This window comes from Ursus maritimus, unplaced genomic scaffold (genome assembly GCF_017311325.1).
Source record: "Ursus maritimus isolate PB19 unplaced genomic scaffold, ASM1731132v1 scaffold_20, whole genome shotgun sequence".
NCBI lineage: Eukaryota > Metazoa > Chordata > Mammalia > Carnivora > Ursidae > Ursus > Ursus maritimus.
The window spans coordinates 51,931,603-51,954,152 of record NW_024424453.1 but is presented as its reverse complement, the minus strand read 5'-3'; the positions used below and the strand labels follow the sequence as shown (position 1 = coordinate 51,954,152).

The 22,550-nt window shown below is 37.6% G+C and overlaps 1 protein-coding gene across 9 annotated transcripts in view; it reads right to left on the bottom strand.

Moving 5' to 3' along the window:
* The window catches only part of LRRFIP2 (LRR binding FLII interacting protein 2), a 105,014-nt gene that overhangs the window by 41,102 nt on the left and 41,362 nt on the right, over window positions 1-22,550 (bottom strand). For 3 of the 9 annotated variants that reach the window (XM_040636982.1, XM_040636975.1, XM_040636978.1), the window contains exons 4-7: window positions 19,409-19,453; window positions 15,968-16,036; window positions 14,167-14,208; window positions 12,633-12,698 (exon numbers count right to left, since the gene is read on the bottom strand). The exons of 2 other annotated variants lie outside the window; for them this stretch is intronic. In XM_040636982.1, the coding sequence (XP_040492916.1) occupies window positions 12,633-12,698; window positions 14,167-14,208; window positions 15,968-16,036; window positions 19,409-19,453 (222 nt within the window). The remainder of the gene's footprint in view (window positions 1-12,632; window positions 12,699-14,166; window positions 14,209-15,967; window positions 16,037-19,408; window positions 19,454-22,550) is intronic. 4 more of the 9 variants (XM_040636977.1, XM_040636983.1, XM_040636976.1 and 1 more) reach the window with 3 other exon arrangements.

The window sequence follows — 22,550 nt, the reverse complement described above, 5'->3', positions numbered from 1 at the left end:
AATGTAATATATATGATCAGAAGGTAAAGGTATTCATATTAAGGCATTTGAATAAACTTATTTTTTAAGTTATAAAATTATAGTCAAACAAAATATTTATAGTGTTGTTTAATGTAGTTATTGGAGTCTAATCCTTTAACTTCTAATTTTATATATGGATGTGATAATACACATCAAAAATTCTGTTTGATGGACAAAGACAAAAAAAAAACAACAACCAGAAAACTGAAGACTGATTCCCTAACCACAGAAGGGAAGGGATCAATTAATTCTAATAATCTCCTAAAGCAAAAATGGCTGATTCCGTTCAGAAATGGTCTTATTAACAATTAGTAAAATGAAAGTTAGCACATTTACATGCTTTTCCCCAGCCTGACTGATGGGACAAAGGAACAATGCAGAAGAAAAGACCAGAGGCTAGAGCAATCATAAATACTATATAATGAGTCTCGCCAAATCAGGGCCTTGCACCCTTTTTCAGCACTCCTAGCTCAGATGTTATAAATGGAGCAGACTGTACACAATGGGGAAGCCTGAAAGTGTCTTTTCAAATTTTGAATTCATTGTCAGCATTTTAAAATCAGGATATTTCACATAAAAATGCACATTTCCTAGCTTATTATATCAAAAAGTGGTGTGTGGGGGGGGGAATCTTACCGTCAAGTCCACTTTTCATTTGTCTACAATAAGCTGTATAGTTACCCTTTAGAAGAAATAATATTAGAGAAAATTCTTGCTCTAGAGAGGGGAACAGCAAATTTTTAGGCTTTGCTAAAAGGCAAAATTAAGGATATCGTATAGGTACTTAGATAATCATGAAAAAAATATATAAAAACCATTAGCTCAGAGGCTATAAAATAAGAGGGTGCTGGCCAGATTTGCCAACCACTGCTCTGGAGAATCTTTTATGTTATAAGGTGTACAGCATGATGATTTGATATAATAACACATATATATCAAATTGTCACATAATATGCCTTAAATATGTATAATTTTTATTTAAAAATATGTAAATAAACCAAAATAACTACCTGGGTAAAGAAAAGAGTTATATTAAATTAGTAGAAGCAGGGAGAGTTTTTTTTTTTAAACTATCAAGCTTTTCACTTCTGTGTAGTTACTAAAATAAATTGCCAAGAAATACATGTAAGGGGGACATAACCACCATCACAAATGAAAGGCTAATAGAATTCAAAGTTTTTAAGAAAAAACGGTGTATACAATAAATTAAATGGTTTATATCTATAAAAAAAAAAGTAAGTTGCTAAGCAAATCAATAAAATGAGCAGTATTTCAGAGGAAAGAATTGGGAGCCAATCTTGCAACTTGGCGTGCAGAGATTCCTTGATCTGACAGAGGGCAAGACAGGGCTGCTATACAGCCAGGTTTGAGACCCAACAATCTGGAATATTTAAGGCCCACACTTAAAATTATTTTCCAGGATTAAAGTTATTCAAAAATAGCTACTTATTTTTTTTTTTAAAGATTTTATTTATGAGAGCGAGAGACAGAGATAGCGACAGAGAGCGCAAGCAGGGAGGAGAGGGAGAAGCAGGCTCACTGCGCAGCAGGAAACCCGACACGGGGCTTGACCCCAGGACCCCGAGATCATGACCCGAGCCGAAGGCAGATGCTTAACCGACTGAGCCACCCAGGCACCCCAAAAATAGCTATTTAAATACAACCAGCAATGTGCCAAATATAAATAACATCTCTTCATTCAAAAACAAACTTTTTGGTTAGGGAACACTGCCTCTCATCTGCTTCAAAGCGCTTGAAAATCAGACAGCACTGGTCGATGGGCAAAACAAAACTAATCCCAGCACTGGAGAGGAGGTGTCAAAGAGAAAATGAGGCTATTGGATCAGGCAGGGAGGTATCTGCTGGTTGGGGTTCCTTCCTTAAGACAAATGCCTCGAGGCATCTCTACTGGACAATCTTTCCTAAATTCAGTTCCCAATGAATGTGAAAGCAATGGATAGGCATTTCTTCAAAATAATGCCATAGAGCAAATGTTTAAAATCTATTCAGATTCTTCCCAGTTATCATAAATTAGTGACATTTTACAAAGTAATATCTTCTATTGTTCGACCTTCAAAGTCTGTCTAGTACTTTATATATTCACCAAAATAAAAAGGGAAGAAAACTTTTAAGAATGATCTGGAATATCTAAATACAGGCTAGGTATTAGAGGTTTTAAGGAATTATTTTTAATTTTATTAGGTATGATAATGGTAGAGTGAATATGAAAAAGAAATTCTCAATTAGAGATGCATACTGAACCACTGGAAAATGGCATGGATTTGCTTTAAAATAATTCAGGAAAAAAAAAGGAAAAGGGAAGAAAGCGATGAAGCAAAACTGGCAAAACACTGGTAGTTGTTGAAGCTGCTAATGGGTTCTACAGGGGAAAATGTTCACAGAAAAGTTTTTTTAAAAAATCAGAGCATATTAATATACATATTCCAAAACAAAATAAATAACTGTACTTTATGTTACCATATTCCAATAAAAATTAAGGCAGTAAATTAAGTTCCTAACTTTCAAATAGCTAATGTATTAGCCGTTAGTCACAAGCCTGAGACACCACAACGACCCCCATGCAATACACTCACACTGGTCAAATCGGGGATGCTGACGTCATCCACCTCAGAGACTATGCTCCCCCTACGATTGGAGCGACTAAAATAATCGGCAGTAGAAACCTTTCAATCAGAAAAAATGAAATGCTTTAAAGGTTAAGAAAAGAGAGGAAAAGGATAAGAACATTGGCATATGAGGGAAAAAATACTGTTTTGGTGCTTGATAAAGTGTCATGCAATGAGGCAACTACTGCAATGAACCTAGTCAAAAAAGTAGAAAAGAAATGTAAAGGGGTTCCCAAAGGAAATCACGGCTCCCTAAAGCAAGCTTTTGTGCACCTTAACTCGAGTTGTGTACTAGAGATCATTTACTGCCGAGGGCCAGAAAAGGCTCTGGTGTTTAGCACACGCATCATCCTCACTAGGGCAGTATTTACCTAAAGCCTCTACCATATTTCAAAAATTTGTAGTTCATTACAGCTATCGACTCTGTTAAGCACATGTGTGCTCAATGAGGCATTCTTCGCAGGGTATTTACTGCACCTTTTGCCCAATTTTTACACTTGCCTCTTTTTCATATTCCTCAAGACCAGGAACTGTGGGACAAAACAATGGAAGAACTACAGTGGCCCCTTTCTGGTTCCCCAAACTCAGTCTTTTCCCATCTGAGACTTTGTCACTGGCCTAGAAAGCTCTCCACCCCCCCCCCCCTTTCAGGCAGCTAGCTCCTCCCATTTCAAGTCACAGCTCAAAAGTCACTTCCCTTGGGGAAGCCTTCTCTAACATGCATCTCTCAATGTTCCTTGTCCTATCACCTGTTTTACCCTTCACAATTACTGGGGTTACTTCTCTTTTCTTCCTTTGTTAACTTGTTTATTTTCTATTTCTTTCACCAGGATATAAGCTCCATGAAGTCAGAAATCTGGTCTGTCTAGCTTACCACATTACTCCCAACACTTAATACAGTGCCTCACATATAATAGGTACTCCATAAACATTTGTTGAATTAATAAATAAGGAGTATTTTTTTACCTCACTCATCAGCTTTCCTTACTCAGCTCTGTCTGATTGATTACCTTGCTTAAAAACTCTTCCCCTCCAGGAAGGGAATCTGGAAGGCCATCCACAGAGACACAGAAGGCTTACAAGTGTGAAGTTTTGCTAAGGGCTAATGCAGTCAAGCAACAGTGTATTTATTCATAGTAATAATAATACAACTTAGATTTACATATACCTAATATTTTACTGGTTCCTATTGTCTCAAGAATTTTGTAGTTATTCTCCATATAGTAATTCATTGAATGCATATATTAAGCCTACCCACAAAGACCGTCATTAACATCCCCATTACAAATTAACTGCCATTAACACAACTAACAGTTTGTAGAAGTGGCTCAAACCCAGGCATCATTACTTTAAAGTCCCCGCCTGTCCTTCCACTCCATCATTTTGCAAGGTACTTTCAGGGGTCCTGCCTTGTTTTTTCCTCCTTCAGCTGTGAGTATGAGCATTAACTGGCTCACCAATGGACCACAATTGCCTTAATTAGATCACTGCATTCTTGGCAACAAATCTCACAAACATTCAGTGTTCTCCTTTTCTATGAAAGCTTCCGGTTTACAATCTTTCACAAAACACGGCTCTTTACTAGCTTTAGGCTGACATATCATCCTTAATGTAATTTTCAAATCAATTCTTAAATATAGCAAAAATGCTATCAGCTCTCTGAAAAACTTCCAGCATCATCAAAATAATCTGAAATTACATAATTTGTCTTTTGACCTGGCTATTTGTTGCCTCTACAGTTATTATACTAGTTGAATTTTTAACCAGAATTTTTGACCAGAATTTCTAAATTTTGCCATCAAAGACTCTAAAAAGTTCACAGGTCTTAAAAGATGTATAGACTATAGGGGTGCCTGGCTGGCTTAGCTGGTTGAGTGTCTGCCTTCGGCTCAGGTCGTGATCCCGGAGTCTCGGGATGGAGCCCCACAGCGGGCTCCTTGCTCAGCAGGGAGTCTGCTTCTCCCTCTCCCTCTGCCCCTCCCCACTGCTTGTGTGCGCTCTCTCTCTTTCTCTGTGTCAAATAAATAAAATCTTAAAAAAAAAAAAGATGTATGGACTATAAACAGTACATCTTAAATACATAGTGAAGAAAGCAACTGATCGCAACATGATTTGTAATCCATAGTCAGGAGTTTTATGCGAAGTGGAGCATTCATTTTGCTGGAGAAACTTTTTTGTTTCTGGTGAATTGTGCACATAAATGCATATGCATAAAACAGCAACAAAGAATAAAAAGTGAAAATCTTTCAAATACACAAAGACAAGCACATAAAAGGTGTGAAGAGGCAAGTTATTGATGAAAGCTTCCATAGCCCACAGAGAATACATATTCACAGGAACACATTTTTGAAGGCAAATTATTCATATAAACTAAATTTGAGGAAAATGTTCATTTTTGTCAAATGCAAATTTCACTTTCCAGTAGATTTCATGGGATCACACATAGGGGCAATTTAAAAACTTATCGTATGTGTTTGCATGCAAACCACGCTCACCACACTGTCCCTTCGCCCACGACTGGAGCGACCAGAAGACGCAATGCTTGCAGTGTCATCGTCAGGAAACTACAGATATTAAAAGCAGATAATGACAAACATGTGATTTCACTACGGGTCTTACCTGGCTGTAAGCACATTAGGTAAGGTTGGGGAAAGCATGCAATTACTCTACATGGGCATGTAATTGGCACCATCTATTGTGCACCATAGAATAGAAAAGTGGCTTCAAAGTATAATAAACTATCACTGAAAACTAAACGATATTTCCAAAAAAGCACACAGAATACTACTTTATCTTTTATTTAAATTACAGAAAGAGGACAGGAGTGGAGGGCTAGGGCATAAATAGACCAACCAAAACCAGCTAGGGATTTCATGCTTTTTAAATCGCTAGGCCCTTTGGGATCCCATCGGGGGGGGGGGGTGTCAATAAGTATACTTAATGCTTAAGTTTGGGAGAGAAAATACAAGAATATCTTCAAGTGAAATAAGTCAAAGACAGAATTTCCTACCAGCAAAGACACTGAAATGATGATTCTTATTTTCCTTTATTCATTCCTATGCAATGGGTGGAGATATTTCTAACATCACCCTACAGTTTTCTTCCTGTTTCACGAGCAGCAGAAGACTCATCTTCTGTGTGTCTAGGTTACCTCTATTCTGACATCACTGAGGAACCATGCTGGCATCACCAAGATAATAACTCTGAACCCAACTTGCGAATGAAATAACATGTAGCCAGCACACAAGGACAAGGTTCTACACTTGCTTGAAAATATATTACCATAATTTTGTTTGCAAGGGGCCATCACATTGGTACATTAAAAATGCTACCAGGCCCAAGAACTGCCAAGTGGAATTTTATTACGGAGTGAGGTAAAAGTAAACTTCCTACTTATATCAAAAAGCCTTCATCTCCTTAAACATTCCTACGTACATTTTTGTTAAGTATAGGAGTGGAATTCTTGAGAAGTGCTGCTTGGAAATGGCAGAACAGAGCCCAACATGTATGTAAAAGAAAACCCATACAGCTCCCCTATTCCACTCCACAAAGCAATCTGTATTTACCATTAAGAAATTGCTTTAATAATTTCTCCTATTTTGACACTGTCAAGAATAACAAAGTAGCTCCTAAAGTCATCATTTGCCATTGGAAATGTAAATTAGCATAGTCTTTTTGGTGGGCAATATGGCAATATGCATAATTTAAATGTATATACTCTTTGGCCCCCATCATTTAATGAGTAGCAATTTATCTTACACGAAATCTACTCATAAGTACACAAAAATATACTTGTATATGAAAGTCCATTATGCAAGTGTTTGCTGTAGCAAAAATCTAGCAACTTAAATGTCCATTGATAGGGAGTGGGAAATACAAGCTTCCAGCTATGTAATAAGATTAAGTGGCAAGGATAAAAGCTACAGCATAGAGAATATAGTCAATGGTATTGTAATCACATTGTATGGTGACAGATGGGAGCTATACTTGTGGCAAGCACAGCATAACGTATAAACTCGTCAAATCATGTTGTACACCTGAAACTAATGTAACCTTGTGTGTCAACTGTACTTCAATTTAAAAACAAAAAACAAAAACAATACCTACCAAAAAAATTAACATATCCAAGAAATCCTCAAAAAGAAATGTACAACCCATGCACTAGTGGGATAATACATTGCCATTAAAAAGAATGTGCTGACATAAAACTATCTCCAAAACACATTCAACAGAAAAGGGGACATAAGGCAAGAGTCAGGGGACTTCTACTCTGCACTTTCCTTAAGCTAATACTACTTTTATAACTTAAAAAAATGTTTTAATATTCCAGAAAGATTAGGTGATTAGACTTGTCCCAGCTTTGTCTTTTATGTAAACAACTTTTAAAAGCTGACTTGTTTTATTACTTCTTCTTTCACTCCCTTGATTGAAGTGCTGGCAAGCAAGTGAAACGGCTCAATGCAGGCAGCAGAGATGGAAAGGAGAAACATAAGATAATCAACCCGTTTAGTGAAATATCACCACTGAAGAGATAAGAAGTTCACATAAACGACAATACAAATTTTTTTAAAACTTCTAATGGCACTGGCTCCAGACTCATTTTAGAAATTATGTGCTAAGTCACATTCACGCAGACCAGCAATTAGGACAAATTAGTATACCTGAGTCTGTGTACTGAAGCAAAATGATAAACCATGCACAAGAGAGTGAAACACACATCTTTAACATTCTGAATCGTGAGTACAGATTAAGGAAACAACCCAAAGTATCTACAAAGCATGCAAAGAAACCAGACAGCTCACCACAGGACTGCTTCGGGTCGAACTTGTTCTTGATGAGTAATAACTGTATTCAGATGGCTATAAAGTTGCCAAGAAGAAAGGTTTTACAATAATGGCTAGCTCCTTTTCCTGCTGGGGGAATACATTTGTGACCCTGGACCTAAGTGGTCACTGGCTCCCGGGGTGAAGGTGACTGGAACTCCACCTCCCTTCCAACCCTCCAGATCCAGCAGCCCTCAGCTGGAGGGTGAGGAGGGGAAGGGCATGCCCTGAGAAGCACTGCTCCCATCCTCTTCCTCAGGGACTAAAGAGCAGGAAAAGAGGTTTCTCCACCTATATTCCCTTCAACTGTGAGCCATGATTTCTGGCAGGCAGTTCCTCACAACTTGGGTCAGAGTCACAACTGGCTAGCTCATGGGTCATACCTTATAGAGCAACTGCAGGTCAGATTAAATGACTTTTTCTTTGTAAGTAAACTGTGCCCACCTACACACACCCTCCTCACCACCTCCCCCTGGTTAGACTTACAGTTCGAGACCCATAAGGATTATATAATCCACCATCATACAATGATACCTAAAAAACAGAGGAAATACCACTCATCTATTTATTCAGGCACCAAAGTTGTTTTGAAAATGTCACAACTTCTTCGTAGTACTCAGTTCCAAAAAGTGTTGTGTGTGTCAGGTGAGAACACTCACTGATATGCGTAAAGTCCTACATCAGTCCCAAAACTTCAAACTCACACTTCATTTAAAAAGCACCATTACAGTATTTCTTTTCATCACCATGTTATGAAACTAGGAGAAGGAACATTTATGAATTTATTCTCTCAAAAGAAGGAACTGAGCAGAAAAGTGAGGGACACAAAGCACTTTGCCCATTGGCACAATAAAATGAAACTACAAAGCCTCAAGTTGCCAGTCTACTCGAACAGGCCACAGCACAACAAAGCAACAGCCTGAAAGCAACCAGCTCACAACTCACACATTACAGAGAGCTATGGCGCACGTTACACAGAGATATGGTTTTTGCTTCCAAGTCAGCTTGCTTTATTAGAGCCTAGTATTAACATGGCCAAGGCCACAGCTGTCCCAAAGAAAAATATGACATCTATGCATGGGCAACCATCTCACAAAAGTATACAAGTGTAGTGGAGCCCATGCAAGTTTGTCTTCTCTACAGGAAGACAACTGTAAGCAAGGGCCTACCAACAGCCAGCAGTAGGGCTGTTTTGTTTCTTACTACCATAAAGTTTTACATTTTAAGCACTGGCAGCACATTCTGCAGTGTACATAGCATTAAAGCCATGTGTCCTTGACTATTCTGGAGGAAAGCTGTCAAGCCAGGGTCAGCACCATGACAGTGGCTCCACCAGAAGTGCATACATTGGAAGAGAAAAATACAAACCAGACTGGTACTTCTCAGCAGACCAGAATTTGCAGTAGAGGAGGCCTATGAAAAAAGCGCATGATTTAACCCAAAGAAAAGCAACTGGTAGCTCTGAAGGCAACACACTTCTCAGAAAGTACTAACCCTGGTACTCTTTGATGTCGCCAGAGGGTCACTACACAGGGAAGAAGACTGTTAAGAAACAAAAACAAAACAGAACAAGATAATTCAGCAAAACAAAAGGAGACTTGGTTTCTCCATCATGAGAACAGAAGCCGTGTTTATTCTACATTCCATAATTCATTAGCAATTCCTGAGTGCTTAAGGTAGTTAAGTAACACATAAGGTGAGAAAAACTAAGCCATTAGAAATCTTTTTGAATATGCATTTCAAGGGATAAGAGAAACACCTGGAATAGTTTTCTATAAACATGTTTAAGTCCTACTGGGCTTTCAATAGTAATGGTAGGAGATGGGGTGGCAGCCTAAGAGAACACTCAAGAAAAGAGGGCCACAGCGCAGTGAGTGTGGAGGACAGCAGCCACACCCGGATCACCAGCAGGTCCTGAGACACTTTCTGAGATCTCACGGCAGACTCCTGATGAGCTTGGCCTGATTACTGAGGAAAAGGTAAATGAGCTCCAAGTTACCACTACAAAAACTCTTTTCCAAATAGATTAGAAACCCTGTATTTCAAAACAAGCCATGGACTAAGTGTCTTAATTTAATCAGAAAAAACCTACTGGTCACAAAGAATCCAAGGCACTAACAACGCACTGCATTTTTAAAAATGGAATTAAATCTTTCTTTTTCTGATGTCATTTGAAAATAATTTTCAGCTCTTTTTTCCAAGCCCATCAGACAAGACAAATAAGAATATCTAAGTTGTGTGCAGGTTTTGACAACTGAATTATTTTATATGTACTATGTGCCACATATTTCTGTTTTAAATGTATAATGTGCCAAATGTCTTGAAAAAACAAGGATTCTAACATTAAACAAATAATTATATTCTTCTCATCCCATTTAAATTTTTACATGTAAGCTTTTATTAAAAGGCCATCCACCATGATGTATAGTGATGCCTACAACTTATTCTGAAATACATCCCCCCCAAAAGATGGATCAGTGGATGGATAGACGGACAGACATTAATATGATAAAGGAAATGTAGTAAAATATTAATTGTAGAATCTAAGTAGTAGGCACGTGGGTGGTTAATATACAATTCTTTGAATATTTTTGTGTGTTAAATACTTTTCATTTTAAAAAACTGGGGAAAATGGTACTCATTTACAAATGTGGTGGTTCAATAGTTCACATCATGTAAAGATACACAGACTCTACGAATTCAGTTACCACAAACTAGTGTACACACAGCCACTCACAGATTAGTTCTAACTAGTCAAAATGCAAAACCAGGGGTTAGAAGTACATTAAAGTTGGATAAAACACACAAAGCCAACAAGCTTGAGACAAACCCGAGTGTAGGCAGAGGTGGGTTTGCTATGTCTAAGACTGCTATAATTTCTCTGGTCAAAGTAGAGGCCACTCTGCAAAAAGTAAAATTAAACACATTTTTCTTAGGTTAAACGTTGTTGACAATACACAAAGGCAAACTCTGATACTGACAAACCCCCCTCTCCTCCAAAACAATGACTTTAAAGCATTGAATCGCATTAAGTAAAAGTCAAAATAACAATTATCTCAAGTCTCCAAAAAAAGACTAATATTAAAGGTTAACTGTATTCAAACCAAGTCATTACTAACTTTTTCGCTTTAAAAACATGAGCATAGGGGCGCCTGGGTGGCACAGCGGTTAAGCGTCTGCCTTCGGCTCAGGGCGTGATCCCGGCGTTATGGGATCGAGCCCCACGTCAGGCTCCTCCGCTATGAGCCTGCTTCTTCCTCTCCCACTCCCCCTGCTTATGTTCCCTCTCTCGCTGGCTGTCTCTATCTCTGTCGAATAAATAAATAAAATCTTAAAAAAAATAAAATAAAATAAAATAAAAAAAATAAAAATAAAAACATGAGCATAAACCCTCAGTCAAAATGGAATGGAAATAATAAATGATTTACTCTCATGTCATACTTAGTAACAGCCTTGAAAAATCCAAAACAACTATTACCACTTTTATAATCCACTTGGCAATGCCACAGAAAATAGTAAAGGCTTTTTCTTCAAACTTCTCGTAGTCCCTCCCATTATTTGTCAAAATAAAATGATCCAGGGGCACCTGGGTGGCACAGCGGTTAAGCGTCTGCCTTCAGCTCAGGGCGTGATCCCAGCGTTATGGGATCGAGCCCCACATCAGGCTACTCCGCTATGAGCCTGCTTCTTCCTCTCCCACTCCCCCTGCTTGTGTTCCCTCTCTAGCTGGCTGTCTCTATCCTGTCGAATAAATAAATAAAATCTTTAAAATAAATAAATAAATAAATAAATAAATAAATAAATAAATAAAATGATCCGATTAAATTACCAAAAACACAGTGCCAGTGTGTACTAAACAGGTTTGGCCTAAAACATCTATGGCAGGTTCATTTTCAATATGCTGCACAGAACAAGTCATTATACAGATGGTGGTTACCTGGCGAAGAGAACATCATCTATGTAATTCCCTAACTTATCCAGCCATCTTTTACACTCAGAATTAAGGAAATGTAAGCAAGCCCTGACTGAAAGACTCCTCCTGCACTGCGGACACTGCAATGGGCCGGGGGCGGGGGGGGGGGGGGGATCCCTACTCCCACTGAGCCCTGCCACGCCCAGCCTTGCCTCCCCACACCACACCCTCAACAAGGCACCAGGACTAACCTCTCCCCAGAGCTCTCAATGCTTCACCCTCCAGGGCTTCTCACTAATATCCTCTCCATTATATTCCCTCCTACCTGCCAAAGCCTACTGATCCTCTCTCACCCCACCAAAGATCAGAGCCCCTTACACAGAAACCAGGTAACAGGGAGTTTGGGACTGATTCTCCTGCCAGTACTGTGGCAGCCTAACAGGAAGAAGTGTTCCTAATAATCCAAATGGGCATTCTGGACACATTTTTCCCCCACAGAAATGTTTAGCAAGGTGGCTGGAATGGAGCAGTATTAGTTCTATAGTTTAATGACATGCTAGGTTAAAGAGTTTCCTGCAAGATAACATGGGAACTCTGCTAACACATACTTCATTGTTTCTACCAGAAAATTCATTCCACCTTCCCAAAATTTAACCTACAAACTAAAAAACTCTCAGAATGAAACCTATTTGTGAGTTTGGCACTGCCTATAATACCACAACTAAATCAAATTTCTAAAATAAGGATACAAATCTCACTAAACCTGGGTGCCTGGGTGGCTCAGTCAGTTAAGTGTCTGCCTTCAGCTCAGGTCATGATCGTAGGGTCCTGGAATCAGTCAGCACTGGGCTCACTGCTTGGCAGGGAGTCTGCTTCTCCCTCTGCCCCTCCCCCTGCTCATGCTCTCTCTCTCTCTCTCAAAAATAACTAAACAAAAAAATCTTTAAAAACAAAAACAAAAACAAAAACCTCACTAAACTGATTCTTTAAGTATATTCCAAAGGACAGTTCATAACTGAAAATAGATGATTAATGAACTTCTTGTATTGACTTGCTATTAAATCCTGTAAGTGAAAACAAAATTACTTCTAAATAAGATTGTGATAAATCATGTTTCAGTATGTTATCAAATTTCAATAATGCCAAAGGCACACACCAAAGCAGTCATAATTCTTAAGTTCCCTAAAAGTAATCAGTGAATTTTACAGCAGCACAAGACAGTGGGACATGAGACAGAACACAACTAACCAGTGGGTCTTTATGAGAACCAGAAGACCTCTTCTTCATTCCATAAGAGTGACTGTAAGAATGATTCTGGAAGTAAACATTTGAAGTTAACTTTCACGATCACATAGTGAAGTTTAAAAAATAACTTAATAAACTTTGTCTTAAAATCATACACAGAAAGATGCACATGAGATACAGAGTAGTCCCCATGGGATCTATTTCCCAGCTGTTAGTAAATGACTCATGGCACTTGGCTGACTAGCTAAGAGATAGAGTACCTCTACGCATCTGCATTCCTCCTCACTTCCCCCTATGCCGTCCGTCTCACATACAGCCAGCTAAAAAAGATGTAATTAGGACTCAGAGCCAGGCAGGGCATTTGTAAGGATGCTCACCCCACATCTTATTTGAGTCCTTTCTACCTTCTTTATAAAGGTATGGGTGACAAGAGGGTCCACCTCCTTCTAGGTCTTTCTTATAGCAAAAGGCCAAAAGGCAATCTTTTGGAATCAATCAAAACAAAACTGAGAGAGAAAGAACATGGCATTGCTTTGCCCAAGAAAATACTCCTGACCCAAGTTAGTGGTCCCACAGCACATGCTGCTCGGGAGGAAAATAGCCAAGATGATATGAACTGCCCCTTGTAGCAAAAGCATTACCAGACATTGACCTTGCACACAGGTCCTCTGAAGACAGCACCGTCTCAATACATAACTTCTCCCAGGAGTGCAAAGCCAAGTGTATACGAGGGCATAAAGGACAGAAATACTACTATATAGGTCATTAGGCAGACAAGAAACCCAACCTAGCTATGCACTGCTCACCTGAAATGAGGAGGTGCAGATAGAAATATCCCACTTCTTAGCAGTCTGCTCTAGGCAAATCACCTGACATATGCACAGCTAGATTCTGAATCCATCCACTCATTTTTTTGTGAATATGCATATCCTTCCTTTTATACATTACCCTGAACATTTTAAGAGATGACTACACTGTCTAGAAACTCAGGCAATCTACTGACATAATATTAACCCAAGGAAAACACGCTGTAACTAAACTTCTTTAGCTAAAATGATATACCTAAAAACCCAGCCAATCAAGCAAAAATGAGCAGGCGTAATGCTGTTTCAGGTATCACCTGTCACTGCTGGCTGTTTCCTGTTTAGCAACTGCACACCCGCTGGCTTGTGACACATAAAAAGAAACACAGCAGGGCCTGTAGGTCAATGGGTATCAAACACTGCCAGAAACATGACTTCCAGGCAATGCATATGTGTCATTTGAGGTGCTTATCACTTTAAGAAAAACTACTACCAATCTTAGTCCTGAATAAGGAAGCAAATCATTTTTATCTGATCCTGAAATTCTAAAAGAAAAAATTATTCAAATGTTAAATTATGCCACAATCGCAAAACAACAGTTTTTGCATTGTTGGCCATACTCTTTCCCCAAAACGTAATAACAAACCTGTGACAGTTAGTCATAATCTGTGATTAGCATGATCAGGCATTTATAAAGTAAAACTACATTTAACACAAAGTCATGCACTACATACTAATGATGAAAGTCTTGACGATCTATCCTTGACAGCATCATACTGGATTTCAGAAAAAGTTGAAAGTTGATTGTATTCCCAAAATTAGAAATATAAAGAGGAAAAAAGCAACATTTGCAAAGTTATTAAAAATCCAAACTGGAATTTAAATAAAAACAATTTTTAAAAATCCAGCACTACCTTAAAAGTCAAAAACTATTATACACAAAGGCTGTTACATTTGAATTAAAGAATCTTCTTCCTCACACCCACACTTCCCTAGTGTAAGTGATTGCTAAACTTCACGTACGTGTAAAGCTGCATGTTCCCTTTCAAACATAGAATTCCTAGTCAATGCTGCTGAGATGATTCAACCTCGGTATACTTTAGCACAAAACATCCACAGGGAGCCTTTACATGCAGAATTAAGCATTTTGAAATTAAAAAGATGTTTTACTTTCTATTATTGTGACTGTTACCATCATTTCCCATTGTTTGAAACATGGCAAAAGCAAGGCATGGACAATGAAGCGAGAGCACATAACTAACATAATCAGGATTGCAAACAAAAAAAAAAACAAACAAAAAAAACCAATTCCAGCATCAAAATGTGGAAGTCCCCTTCGATCTGCCTGTGGACATACAGCTGAAAACCTTCCTTTCTCAAGAGCTTCCCTATTAAAAACACTGAACAAAACTGGAAACTTAGTCGAAGCAAAGTGCGGAATATGTACACTATACATACAGGTGTGGCATTAAATATCAATCAAAGAAAAACACATAAAATTTATGATAAGACCAGAAAAATCACATTTCATGTAGGTCTTTAAGAAAATAAGACAACAGGCATAATAGCACAGTTCGAATCCAAGAAACTGCATTATAGCATAATACTTAGATTTGTGATTTCCTAATCTTGTCTTTCAAGCATTCTAGCTTACACCTTTTAAGCAATCTTACCCAGAAGAGGCAAACGATAGTGTTATTACATGTGTAACAAAAATCTTGTTTAACTAAAATTTTCTAAAATGCCTAACGGTGTGCATTTAGCAAATTATGTGCAATGGTAAAATGTCACTGTATTGTGAGTGATATTTCCCTGAAAGTAAAGTTCCTTTTCTATAGAAATTTCACTTAGGTCTCTTCTCCGTTAACAAAATAACTTTTTTGTTTTTAAAAAAAAATACCATCTCTAAAATACGTATTACTCAAGCCACACATTCTTGCATATAAACTATTCTGCCTTCCCAACCAGATAAGTTCACTGAAGAAAACAGTCATGTCTTATGTGTTCTGATCCTCTCTGTAGCACCAATGGCATTTTACAAAGGCATAGAATTTAACAAGAGAATTGAAATTGACCTGTTTCAATTTTCCCTTTCCAAAATATAATGCAGAATTCAGCTGTTTTTTAAAAAACTGCTGAATCTATCTGGTAAGAAATCCATAACTTGGACACTCCAACTGCTACTAGAACAACTGGGTAAACAAAAAGAATCCCCCTAGTACATGTCAATTGGTATTTATGTTGTTTAAAAACAAATAAGTCATCGAAGGAGAGAGAACTGAATATATTAAGGGCTCTAGCTAAAATATTTCCAAATCTTCTATGACCGTCTATCAAAAAGATTTTAACTCTCACAGAAAGTTACGTGAAAGTCTTCATTGGAAGTAAAATTAAAAGAAATAGAGCAAACAAGTTGTGGAAACAAAGCTCAGCAAGTGTCAATTTCTGTTAGAATATACCTATTACTCAAGCCCGCAGAACTCTGAGTATCAAAGTGCATAATATTAACACTACGCATTTTTCTGAACTACACACCATGATGTCTTTCCTTTTGGGTGTACCAGCTCTGCTCCAGTGTGTCCCAGTTATGTCCTTCGATGGGTTCTTCCATGGAATTAAACAGTGTAGTAGTAAATGACAAAACACAAATTGCAAGCATATTAAAATTAAATTCATTAAAATTATACTACAGGCATTGATAATTAAACAAGAACTAATATATATAACAGTAAAAATCGGCACCAATAAGAAATTGCAATGTATCCATCCCTACTGCTCTGGCTCAAGATGGCCTCAATTTTCTAATTTTGGACCTCTACCTTATGGTCTTCTCGTATTTCAATATAAAAAGCAGTGACCAAGCATTTGTAAGATGTTTTTTATGGGCAGATCATTTTTTAAAGAAACAGACAGTTTAAATTCTAAGCTCAGGGCTTCGATTTCATCCTCCTTCCCCCAAACCTATCATTCACAGTCTTGAACGATTTTTGCTCCTTTTATTTTTTATAGAATATCTATAGCATGGACACCATTTCCAGTCCAAATACCTTCTGGCAGGTCATCTTTCAAGAAAGTATTAACTGAAGTTAACTGGATAAAAAGAAAGTTCAAAGTCCTAAGAATATGGCAGAAAACCTTAAATACATCTGCCTCACATCCAGGTACTGCTCATGTTCATACATCAAACACACGATCCAAAAGTATTAGACCTTTTTAATATACAGCTCATACGTTTTAAAAGATAACTGGCAAAGAAATACCAAAACTCCCAAATTATATAGCAAATCCCAATAAAGATTAGGTCAGTGTTTTAGACCATCACATTTATTTTTAAAAGAGAACAAAAGCTGTCTACATATTCAGCTTAATGTATGTGGTAATTATTTTTTATTTTTTTTAACTTTTATTTAAAGATTTTATTTATTTGTCAGAGAGAGAGACAGAGGGAGCACAAGCAGGGGGAGAGGCAGGCAGAGGGAGAAGTAGGCTCTATGCTAAGCAGGGAGCCAGAAGCAGGACTCGATCCCAAGACTCCAGGATCATGACCTAGGCCGAAGCCAGACGCTTAACTGACTGGAGCCACCCAGGCTTCCCGTGGTAGTTATTTCTTCTTAAAGTAAATAATCTGAGGGCTACTAGCTGGCTCAGTTGGTAGAGCATGCGACTCTTGTGAGCCCGAACCCCACACTGGGTGTACAGATTACTTAAAAATAAAATCTTAAAAGGTACATAATCTGACAAAAACTTAGAATTCCCAATATTATCTACTTTTAAAAAAAAACTTACCTCAATTATATTTCTTTTTTTAAGAAAGATTTTATTTATTTGAGAGAACAAGCAGGGGGAGGGAGAGCGGGGAGAGGCGGAGGGAGAAGCAGACTCCCTGCTAAGCAGGGAGCCCAATGTGGGTCTCCATCACAGGATCCTGGGATCATGACCTGAGCCAAAGGCAGCCACATAACCAACTGAGCCACCCAGGTGGCCCCTCAATTATATTCCTTTTAAACAATGTTATTAGTGAGCTTTCAGACTTATTTCCAGGAAATCTAACTATTTAAAATGTGCTGGATGTACACTCATACACAATAACGTACTAGAGTCTCCTCTAAGGTGTAAAATTTTTATTAATCTTCATGTTCACGCTCAGATTTTTTAAAAACTGGAAGCTTTACTCTTTACCATAGCAGCAAATTTTCACACTTACCACAGTGAAATAAAATGCTGTGAGAGTTCTAGTTTTATCTTAAATTTATTTAATGCTATAATTCCCATAAGAAGAAAATCATCATTATTACTTTATAAACACTCATGGTAACCAATTCCTTATTAGCTTAATTGCAGGTTTAATTTCTCTTGTGCTTGTTTGCAGATTTGTTTTGAAGGCTAGTAAATTAGGAGTACCTGGGCAGCTCAGTCAGTGAAGCATCTGCCTTAGGTTCAGGTCATGATCCTGGAGTCCCAGGACTGAGCCCCGGGGTGGGCTCCCTGCTCAGCAGGAAGTCTGCTTCTCCCTCTCCCTCTGCTCCTCTCCCCCCATCACTTGCTCTCTCTCTCTCTCTCTCTCTCTCTCCCTCTCTCTCAAGTAAATATATAAAATCTTTTTTAAAAATGATTTTAAAAATTGACCTAAATTACATCAAACTTGGATGGTTTTACTGTTCGGTTAAACTAATATAACTAATACATAATCAAGTTTCCCTGAGACCACTTAGAAAATTATAAATAACCAGCTTAATGGTAACTGTGTGAAACTTCACACTATGAACATTATAATGGAAAGCAAAGGAAAAAGCCATAAATTTTTTTTAAATGGGGAGAGATTATTTTCAAACCCTCAACACTCAACTTTTAAACTTTTATTGACTAACTCCCTGTATGATTATTTTCAAAGTGTTTAAAAAGAAAAAAATCTCTAGGGAGAAGCAGGATGAGTTTATTATCTTAAAAAAATGTTTCTTCTGTAAAATCATTCTTAAATTGCTGATTAGGTTGCTGTGAAGGCTTGTTAATATTCTTATAAATCTAAACTTTTGCAATTAACTAAAATATTTATGACTCAAAATAAGTGTACTAACTTACTGTAAAAAGAGAAAGTAGATTACAGTCACCAGTAAGAAATATGACTAAAGGACTACCTAAGAGTACAAGCACATCTGAAACTCATATACCAAAACACACTTGGTTTATTATAGAGTACTTTTATATATTACATAAAATAGGAAGAAAACTAGATTTAGGGAAAGTTAACCAACACAGACCTCAACACGAAAGATCATTTTACTGATGAAAAATCTAGATATACGCATATCAATATCGTCAACGAACAAATTAAAAGCATTGCTTTAAGCTTTAAAGCACAATTCTTTAAAAAGAGATCAGTGTCTTGGCACAATATACAAGACTTTAATGAATGAACTCTCATTTACCTTGATTTACAGCAATGTATGCTAAAAAGCTGAGGCATACTACAAAATGTTAATCAAAATGCTGAAGTATGGTAATTACTGAAAATATGCTACGCAGAGAATTTTTCAAATCAGTAGCTCAATTCTTCCATGTAATAAAACTATAATTCGTCAACCAAGCCCCAAAGCTATTACCCATTCAATAAACCATTATTTTAAAAAATATGAAAGTAGGAAAATCTGAAAGTTGAACCACACAGATGTCATTCCATAAAAATCAATCTTATTATTTTGCGATAATTTTCCAAAATCAAAGGTCCTTTTACACAAAAATAGTAATACATTTTAATAGTTAAAAATATTCATGATTTTAGAATTGATTTATATTGATTATAGCAATAATTTAAGAGAAAGATCACTTTCCAATGAAAGGACTCTGCCAATAATTTCTCCATTTTTTTTTTAAAGGCAAAGGAATATGAACACTGTCAGATTGTTCAGGCAATAATGCTGCAGAAAGCTCACACCTATAAGCTTTGCTATCATGGTGCAAACAACTTAAAATACCAACCCTGTGACTGCCAAGACTTCGAAGGGACAATGCATCCTCAACTCCCTGATAAGAACAAAAACAAACACAGCATAAGTCTGTGGGTGAATGCATTAAGTTAATGAGGGGCAAGTATTAGGGGCAAGTTTATTGGTTATTACAAACCAGATAAGGTCGATGATGACTGGACCGGTGGGAATACCTGGCCCTTTCTGAATCTTCCTGGGAAAGGAGAAAGTACATGGAGAGTTAATCACTGAACAGAGGGTTGTCTATCAGAACAACTGCGCAAACAACAATCGGTTAGGAGCACAGCAGCACCTTCCTTATGGCAGGCAGACAGCAGCACCTTCCTTAGAGCAAGCAGGTGTGGACAACGCAGCTTCTAAAGCTGGGTTTGGGGCCGCCACATGCTTCAGGTGGAAAGAAAGTAGCAATAATAATAATCTTGTGTATGTATGTCTGACCACTTGTAGAATGTAATCTATAAACGACAAAGAGAGCTCAATATGCCAAGATAAAAATAAGCAAGTATACTTAACAAACAGAAATTGAGTTCAGCATTAAAAACAGATTTTTATCTATTTTTTTTTTAATCATTGTGAATGTTCATTTATGCAAGGCAGGAAGAAATGTTTATTACAAAGATAGTTTAAGGACTTAAAAAAATTGGGGTCATAATTTTGTGCTCACTACCAAAGAATTTCTTTTTGTTTTCTTGCACCCCTCTACATGGAAAAGAATAACTAAATAAAAAAGCCCCTGTGCGATATGAAAAACTACTTATAATTAGAAGAAACTACATAAATATTTTAGAGTTGGTAAAGTTATTTCAAGAGTTATGCCTCATGAAGATGGTAAAAAAAAAAAAAAACCACCAAAAAACAAAACAAAACAAAAACCATGACCACAGCCTAACAGTTGACTAAATTAAATGCAATTCTAAACTTTTCCACAGTCAGCTACTAGCAGTGGAGCATTAAGTCCTGTCTGTGAGATCAAATGACTAGTTCCTACAGTTTAATCAACTGCAACAGTAAGGAACTTCTGATCTTTCAGAATTTCAAGTCCAAAGTGTTAAAGTAATTTGCGCTAAGAATCTACACACAACTGTCCAGTTGGGTTCATAGCTAATCAATGCCGTCTTTTCCAAAATGAATCAATACCTCAACACCACGTGGCACTATAGCATGATCATTACACAGGTGGAACAAACAGGTGTGGCTATGTCTGATCATTCATTTGAAATTATAGAAACAGTAATTCAACAGGAACACCACAACCTAATGCCTAATTTGGGTCACATCTTTCAGCATCCTTCAAGAACACTTCTGGTTGTCATCTGCTGTGTACACTGATGCCTGTGATCAAATCCATTCTGAAGTCCATTTATAAGGGTCAATATGATTCCATGATACAATACCCAAAAGAGTGTTACGAACTTTAGGAGTTCATCACTGATTTACATTTTTGTTATATAACAGACACATGTAACCTGGAAGAAGCCAAGCAAATTTCTTCCTTTTCCCTATCAGGTTATATACTACAAAAGTTTTGGGAGCATGAGCATAAACCCAGCAGAGTAGGCACAGTTTATTAAGTAGTAACCAGTTCTAGGCTAGTTAGCTTTAAAGAACCTTGTGCTATTCAGGAAGGCTAATTCTACATGTCCTTTCCCAGTCTTATTTGGGGTACCAGGGCAACATATATAGTTTAATGTTCAATCTTCCCTTTACCCTTTTTTTTTCATTCCACCTATCACACAAGAGCAGTTTTTTAAAACCGACCTCTAAAAACCACAGCCCATTAAAGATGCAGCAAAGACGGATGAATTCATATTTATTTTCCATTATGCTACTTATAAAAATAATTCTTAATAAAAATACCTTAAACAGCTTATTTTTTTTTTAGCCCCATTTGGGAAAAAATGGCCTAAAAAGGCTTTAGAAGACTACAGAATAAAATGTAAACCCCATACTGGCCAGTTAATGTGAACTGCGAGGATATAGTTTATTCCAGTTATAAACTAAACCTTAAACCAGCACTGTCCATCAGAACTTTCTGTGACAAAGTGGAAATGTTCTGTTGGTGCTGTCTAATACGGTAGCCAATGGCCACGTGTGGCTACTGACCACCTGAAATGCTAGAAGTGCAATTGAGGACCTAAATTTTTAATTTTTATCTATTTAAATCTAAATGTAATTACCCACATATGGCTGGTGGCTACTGTACAAACAGTAAGGCAAGCTCAAAGCAAATTTTCATTATACCAAAAAAACCACAAAGCACATACTTTACTAAGTAGCTGCCATGTAGCACCACTCTTAAATAAAAAGGCAGGCATTTAGGTAGTTGTGAATTACTGCCCCTATCTTGAATACTTCTGCACAGTGACAAATATGACAGAAAGAGGAGGAAACTCTTGTATAAAAGAAAAGACCCTAGAATTATTTTTAAGAGCTAGAAAGGTCCCTAGAGATTATACAGTCTGATCCCTTCATTTTAAAGTAAAGAAAATTGCAGCACAAAAAGATTAAGTAGGAATTCACAAAGACACAAAGCCGGGACTAGCATTCAAATCTTCTGACTCACTAGACCACCAAACCATAAAGAGACCATCCTACACTGGCTAAATCTACACTGATTACATAATAAGTGCATGAAGAAAATGGCCAGGTAGCCTAGGTTTTACACTTTCTCCTTCTTTGAAGAATAAGCAACTTCATTTCCCAGGTATTCTAGAATAGTATTTTAAATTGCCAATTGGCTTTTCCTGAATTAACAGCACCGGGTGCCAAGAGAAAAAATTTTAGCAACTATGTTTCTAGATACCAACTACAAGGCTGACTATCCTCTTCCACAGTCTGGGAAACAATCCAATTTCACTGTCCTGGAAGTCATTAGTAGTATAAAGGATCCAAGGCAGAAAAAAACAGGACAATGCCTTAAAAAATGGATGTACGGGGAGCCTGGGTGGCTCAGTCAGTTAAGCATCTGCCTTCAGCTCAGGTCAAGATCCCAAGGTCCTAGGATCGAGCCCCAAGTCAGGCTCTCGGCCAGCAGGGAGCCTGGTACTACTTCTTCCCCTGCTGCCTATTGCTCTGCCTACTTGTGCTCTCTCTCCCTCTCTCTCTCTCTGTCAAATGAATAAATAAAAATCTTT